The 7,633-nt window shown below is 36.4% G+C and overlaps 1 protein-coding gene across 2 annotated transcripts; it reads left to right on the top strand.

Annotated features, from left to right (window-relative positions):
- Positions 1-494: 494 nt before the first annotated feature.
- On the top strand, positions 495-6,739 carry LOC107759124 (KH domain-containing protein At5g56140). Of its 2 annotated transcripts, none has more exons than XM_016576998.2 (7): positions 495-804; positions 1,972-2,057; positions 3,928-4,073; positions 4,851-4,970; positions 5,055-5,171; positions 5,804-5,947; positions 6,061-6,739. In XM_016576998.2, exons 1-7 carry the CDS (start codon positions 698-700, stop codon positions 6,208-6,210), a joined length of 870 nt encoding a protein of 289 aa, XP_016432484.1. In that variant the 5' UTR covers positions 495-697; the 3' UTR covers positions 6,211-6,739. The 2 variants fall into 2 exon arrangements, with proteins under 2 accessions (XP_016432484.1, XP_016432483.1); XM_016576997.2 differs by having other exon boundaries at positions 5,043-5,171.
- The last annotated feature ends 894 nt before the right edge of the window (positions 6,740-7,633 follow it).

The raw sequence follows: 7,633 nt of genomic DNA, 5'->3' as shown, positions 1-7,633 counted from the left end.
TACATTTTTATTAGCAGATTTCCAACGTACGTTTATATGCACTTTATCTAAGACATATATGAAAAAAGTCATAATTACTTTATATAATTCAAATAAGCAAAAGGTTTATAATTAATTTTCTATTTGATTTTGAATTCCTAATAATTAGGTGTTTCTATACATATGTAGTTCGAATAAGGTAATATTTAATAACTATAATTTTAGATTATTTTAAAATCCTAAATATTAGGAGAATAACTAAATTATGATTATATCCAATATATAATCTATTTTTAAAGGGTAAAAAAGGCGAACAATATTTCGCTAAAGACCTTCGTGCTTTTAATATAGTATATAAATAGATATATATTATATGAGAAGAGCAGGTTTGTCGTAAAAAAGAGAATTTAATTTCAAGACTCCAATTACAGATCTGAGATTAAGATATGAGAAATTCTATGCCGTTCCAGCAGACAGTGATGATAAAAAACTCTTTTTTTTTTTTTTTTTCTCTCAACATAATACAAATACAAAAGCTAAATATACCAAATTTTACTCTCCTCAAACCACCGACGCCTTATAATAAATGGACTAATATCAGGTCATTGCCAGTCCAAAAGAGGGAAAGAGGGGGACTCTCCTAGGAAAGTGAAAAGTGGGTGAATCTGGCCGCCGCCGCCGCCGTCGTCGTCAGAATTTTCCTCCGCCACCGGTAAATATGTCGTCCGGCAGGTACATGGCCTACTCACCATCTCCCTCTGCTCCTCACTCTCCTCACATCGGTGGTCTTCGCTCTGCTTCCTCTGCCCTCGCCGACCAAGAAAAGTGCGTTTCCCCCTTTTCTCTACAACTTCCTTTTTATATGTATATAAATTTGAAATCTTCGTCTTTGTGGATTCATGTGGTTATATACTTACTTGTGGATCGTGCTGAACTTGATTAGCTTATATCCGATCTTTAGTTTTTTTTTTAATCTTGCTTTGCCTCCCTTTATATGCTGCTTTAAATCTATTTTGTGATTATGACCTCATTTTTCTTTTTTCCTTTTTGTAGTCTGTTTTGTCCGAAATGAAAGATCTGGTTTAACTGTTTTCTATTTTAGTTTAAAGAATCAGTTTGAGGTTCAATAAACTCTGCCTCAATTCCAAACGGTCAAGGATTGCCCATATGAATTCTTTGCACCCATTCGAATACTTTTATTAGGTTTGTTGCTTCAAAAAGTTGTATGCTTTGTCCCTATGGAAAGCTGTTAATTATTGATTTCCCCTTCCTTCAGATCATTTTGTCCAATCTTCTTCTAAGAAACTAAGAGAATAACAGCTGTAAAGTAAAGATTCACTCTCCTTGCTTGAACTACTCAGGCATTGATAATCCAACTTTCCAAGATCCTTTTTCTCCTTCTACAACACTTATCCGTCGAAGTGGATCTGGGGTTTTAAGTTGGTGGATGTGGAGTACCACTACGCCCAATACTACTTTGTGGCGGTTATGCTTATCATCTGTGGTTCGACCTGTTGCACCCACTGACATACTAAAATTCTGTTCTTTTGATTAACACCCTGGTTCTACTCACTGAAGTTTAGAGCTTATTTTTGCTTATTCTACTGCAGTCAAGTAATAGACTTAACAAGGAGAAGCTTTAAGTGATAGACTTAACAAGGAGACCTCGTTGCACTATGTAAATTGGTTTTTTCGATCTTACAAAAAGTTGTGTGCGTGTAATATATTTGGGTTGGAACAGTTTAGTTTTGAATATTAGTGAAAGACTTCCCCCTCCGGTCCCGAAATGAATTTCCTTAAACATTAAGCTGAAGGATTCAATTATCTGCATTCTTTCATTGGTATAATAACTCAAAAATTGTTAGAAGCTGGAGCCTCTAGCTTGGCAATATAAGCTGAAAATTTTGATAGATGTACGGATGATTTTATTCTTGTTTTGTACGTATACCATAAATTATTGTGAGTCTTTAATTTGTCAATGTGTGTTAACAGGTATCTCTCAGAGTTACTTGCGGAACGCCACAAAATCAGCCCATTTGTGCCTGTCCTTCCTCATTGCTATCGATTGCTGAATCAGGGTGAGTAGGAAGTTGAATTTTGATTATTTTAGCACTTGTGTTTCTGATATCATTAAGTAAACTTTATTGCTTTTGCATGATAAGAAGTCAAAAGATAAATAATGAGGCTGAAAAAGCATTTTAAGTTACTAGGTACATGATTTTTTTTTGGAGAAGATGGTAATCCTCTTATTGAAAAATAATGAGATGGTAAATCCCATTCATGCTTCTGTTTTGCTAATTGAATGTAAATTTAATTCAAGTTTGAGTTTTCTATGTAATGGTGGTCATCACTCTTTTTTCTGGATGATTCACAACTCTACTTGTGTATTCCATGAATGTCTTTTTGTTATTCATGCTTGACTATATATTTGGCCCATAAAACAGGTATTAGTATCCCAACTTTCCTTCTTCCATGGTCTGCTGAGGCGTTTCTGCTTATTGGGAGTGTATTAAAGATGTGTCGTAATAATTCAGTGAGAGAATAGGGTTTACATTTTAACGGCGGAGCTTGTCACAAATTTGTTTGTAAATAAAATTGTGACCACCCACTAGCAAGAGAGAGAAGAGGTTAGGACAGTCATGGTGTTGAATCAGTGTTTATTTCCTATATGTTGGAAATAATACTTGATTGTCCCATTCTTTGTCCCTTGTATCCTACACTTTTGTTCTAGTACTATTTAGTGCTGTAGCCTGTAACTGATCCGGAAAAGAAGAAACGTGCACTTCTGCATGTGCCACTGACTGTCAAAAGGAGTCGATAGAAAGAAAAAATTGGAAACTTTAATATGACCAATTGTCCAACACTAGTAGTATACAGGATTAAGATGAGGACTTCAAAATTGTTCCTTAAGATAGAAGAGGCATGAAGTGTGTTTTTTTGGAGCTTGTCCATTATTAAGGAAGGGTTGATTTGTTGTGTGATGAAACACTCGAGCTAAAGTATGGACCTACATTTGGGTATTTCTATATCGCGGTAAGAGGTTATACTGGGCATGTTATTCCTCTTGTAAATGTGTCTGCAAATGGCGAATGGCATGCCATGGACAGGTTAGACCTATAAGGAAGAATTTTTCTTTTCGTACAACTGCTTTTAAATGTCTAGGAAATGGTGGAGGATATGGCCGAAGACAAGTTGGACCATTAAGGAATAATTTTCTTTTTATTACAACTAACTAATCAGGACCGTGTCAACCTAGTTGTGGTTTTTTGCTGTTGTCCGCATAATGTGCTCCTTCTTCAGCTAGGTTTTGTCTTCTTCTTCTTCTTCTTCTTCTTCTTCTTCTTCTTCTTCTTCTTCTTCTTCTTCTTCTTCTTCTTCTTCTATAAAAACAATTTTTGCTTCTGATTTCTGTCAAGTGTCATACTGAATCCCTTGAAATGGCAGGGGTAGTATTTGTTATTGAGAAGATTGTATATCTTGATGTCACAGTTTGGCATCTTCACATGAAAAAAGGTGCCTTCAAGTGCCTGTACTAATGCGTTGGTTTTTTTGGTCTAATTGTGCCTTAGGTTCTTCGCCCCACGCTTCCTACCCCTACTATTCTTCTCTTCATTGGAGATGCTCCTTCCTCTCCATTTCCTTTTATTATTGTGTGAGGTTTCAGCCATTCATCTGACAGACATTATGCATTTCAAAGAACAGGTTTCTAGAAGAACCACCTAGAGTATTGATCTGTTTGATTTCTGCAAATCAGCAACCCTAGGAGTTTCTTCTGTCCATGCCATTTAACTGATTGCTTTAACAAATTATTTTTTCCTGTAAAATCCGTGAGATAACTAACCAATGAAGGATCCGTCTTGTTGTCCATTTTGTGGTGGCTGCTAACTGATTTATTAACCACTGCTAACTGGTACGTCTTATTCTTGGAAATTGACATTTTTGAAGCAGAACTTTTGCGTGTAACTACACTGTTGGGGAATGCTTCAGTTTTAGATCAAAGTGGGTTTGAACAAGCTAGCCCCCTGGCTTCAGGAGGAATGTATTCAAATGGAGGAGCTAATATGGACAGATGGGCATCACCATTTCAATCAGAAGTATGGATACTAACTATTAACATAACCTCTTTTAGATCTAATTCTTTGTCTTTGAAAAGCTTTTCTGACAAAAGTTTACTTTCCATGCTAACTTGATTCCATTTTAAGTGTTTTTAACTTCTATCTCCACTTGTCTCATGACAGGTAATTGAAGCTAACAACAGCGACACTGATATATTAGTTTAATCTCAGCATCTTGATTTAGGATTTTGCTTTTAGTTACTAGGTGTCTTACTGTTCTGATATACTAACGTCCAGCTAAATTTTAGAAATAGATCTAGATGCCTATGACAGCACAGGAGCATCTTACTCTGTGTTGATTTGAATAATTTTCTCATTAGAATGTTTGGGGCTTGTTATGCAGAACCTGAATAACAAACTCTTTACGTTCAATTCTGCTAACAATTATAGGATGCTTTCAGCCAATGTGACACATTGGAAAATCAGGTTATTGGTTTTTGAAAAATCATCAGCACTTTATTTCCTAGATAATCAAATTCATCAAGATCTGTTCTGTTTAAGGGTCTCACTGTGTGTCTATTTGTTAAAATTGCATTTGTAATTAGTGGCTTGTTGTCTTTATTTGTTTTCTATAAACTTGCATACATCTAGTATGTGCTTTCTTAATATTCCTCTTGTATTTCTTGGATTTTGGGATGTCTTAAATCAACTGAATCTTAAGGAGGTTCAGGGTTGGTTATCTAAAATTAGGAGGTTTCCGTGTTCTCCATACTGTAGTACAAATTGTTTGACCAATTCTGTGGTTATGATGTCCAGATATCGGGTTTAATGCACTCACCATCTACTCAAAGCTGGCTTAATACTCAAAGTAACTCATCAGGCCTCATAGTGAAGCGAACACTCAGAATTGATATACCCGTGGACCAATATCCTAATGTATGAACTATTATGTATTTTTCCATCCTGTTATTCATGCTTTGGCTACATCACCTTGAGTGTGTGTTTTAGTCACATTTGCAGTACAATTTTGTGGGGCGCCTACTGGGCCCTAGAGGGAACTCTCTAAAACGAGTGGAAGCTACTACCGAGTGCCGGGTTCTGATAAGAGGACGCGGAAGCATCAAGGATCCAATAAAGGTAATATTGTGGGATGACGTAATATTTGAGAACCCATGAAATAAACATGAGAGGCGACCTCTGTTTCCTTCTCCGTTCCTCCTGGTCTTGTCCCAGGGTAATTACATTGAGTTGAATTGTTTTGCCGGCTGATTAGCTGTGGTGATAAATGAAGCTACTGGTTCACTTTTTTTGGCCATTAGTTAATAGCCGAAGCTCGTTGCAAAGACTATTATCTTCTTGTAGAGTTTGTATTGCTTATCTAGGTGTGTATTCCAGTACTATTCATATTGGCTGATGATGTGTTTTGAAGTGCTTGATAAAGTTAGAGATAGCCTTTTTTGGCTTGTTCAGTTGATTCATCTGTGATGACTTAGGTTGGGCCTTTCCACACTCAATAGGTTGGTGCAAAATTTATGTATTAAAAGTATTTTGGTTGAGGTGAAATTTGGAATCCAGCCATTAGAATTGTCAGGAACTCTGGTAGTGTCATTGGGTAGTCTGAGGTGGTACTCAGGTTGTAATTTGTACAATTTTGCCACTTGGAATCATCTTTCTCAACTGATGTGGGTATGCTGTTAAAAGATGTAATTACTCTTGTTTTCCATGGAAGAGCAACATGTAACATGATAATTTACTTTTGACATTTGAAGGAAGAAATGATGAGGGGCAAACCGGGGTATGAACACCTGAATGAGCCTCTTCATGTTATTGTGGAGGCTGAACTGCCAGTGGAGATAATTGATGCTCGGCTATTGCAAGCACGTGAGATATTGGAAGATCTGCTCAAGCCTATGGTAGTTTCAACATAGATTTGCAAGTTGTCATTTTTGTCTAGTATCATACACATTTTCAAAAGTGGAGAGTTGATGTTCACTATTGTCTTTTCTTCATCTTCCTCCAAATGCAGGATGAGTCCCAGGATTTCTATAAAAAACAGCAGCTACGTGAACTTGCTATGCTTAATGGTACTCTTCGTGAAGAAGGTTCTCAAATGTCTGGTTCTGTTTCCCCCTTCCACAACAGCCTTGGGATGAAGAGGGCTAAAACCAGGGGGTGATCAATTCCTTCTCTGGTGGGGTTTGGAGCTTGTGCATTGATACACACCATTAACCAGCAGCAGGTCTTATGCAACAGGTGTTGCTATTAAGTCAAGATGCCTCGCACTGCCATCGGGGCACTGGTGCTGTTCTGTGCCAGTTCTAACTTGTCTCTATATGATATGAAGTGTGTTTATGTTCTGGTTGGGGAAGATTTAGTAATTCATAGTAGTGGACCGGTTAGGGGTTTGATGTCGCCAGGTGGTTTGTCCAGAGCGTTGTCTTACCAATGTCGTTGTATTATTCCATTAATTTCTAGTGATTGATGGTGTGGGAATGCCTGTAATGGTAGCGAGGCGTGTGTGTACTGGAAAAAGGGGAAAAAACAAAAAAAGAAGAAAAAAGTGGGTTGAATATTTACAAGTCGCTGCAGTTGGTGCCTTTTCTGCACTCCTTTTGGAACATGTTCTATTAGTATTATTTTAGGGGAGCATTCATCTTAATTATGTGCACATCAAGCACATGGTATTTATTTATTGTTTGTGTTAAGTCTTTGCGTGTATGCGCTCATGGTTGTATAATTGGTGCATTCCTGCTTACCTCTCATCTTGATCCTAACCGAAGACTCTTTAAGGGTTCGTTTGGTAGGGTTTATAAGAATTGTATTGAGTAGGGTGTATTAGTAATGTTGGAGATTATTTTTTATCGATTGTTTGGTTTGATGTATTAAAAACAACATGCATTGCATAATTTTTTTTTTTAAAATATTTGTTTACAAAAAGGTAGAAAAACTTGGGAAGGATTTGGAAAAGATTTTTGAAAGGGTAGTTTTGTCTTTATAGGTGTTTATTCATGTATTAAAAAATTATAATATTGCTTTTGCTTGTCATACCTCAACCTTGGGAGGTGCGACGGCCACACCCTTAAGGCCTGTACGAACTGACACATGCCCTTACATTTTTTTATTCATAAAATCTAGGCCATTGAGGCTTCTAAGTAATGAATATTAGAATTTAAAATGTGAATAACTATATTGCAAGTGTTATAAAATATAACCCAAAATAACAATATAGAATAAACAAAAATAAACTAAGAGATATAGAGAGAAAGAGAGGAAGAGAGATTCTTATTTCTTCTTCAATTGTATATATTTTCCTATCTATTACAAGGCCTTTATATAGGCATAAAAAGTGAAGAAAATGTGTCATGGAATATGTCATTGAACATACAAAATATGTCATTGAATATGTCATTAAGCATTTGAGATGAAGATCATGGAAAAAGAGTAGACATCCACCATAATGTGATATTTATCACAACACTCCCCCATGAATGTCCATAGATAATGTGCCTCGTAAACTTTACTAGGAAAAAACCTTATGGGAAAAAATCCTAGTGAAGGAAAAAGAGTACACATGTTTAAAAATACGCCTTTTGGTTGCC

The sequence above is a fragment of the Nicotiana tabacum genome, chromosome 10 (assembly GCF_000715075.1).
Source record: "Nicotiana tabacum cultivar K326 chromosome 10, ASM71507v2, whole genome shotgun sequence".
Taxonomy (NCBI): Eukaryota; Viridiplantae; Streptophyta; class Magnoliopsida; order Solanales; family Solanaceae; genus Nicotiana; species Nicotiana tabacum.
This window is presented reverse-complemented; position numbering and strand designations above follow the sequence as displayed.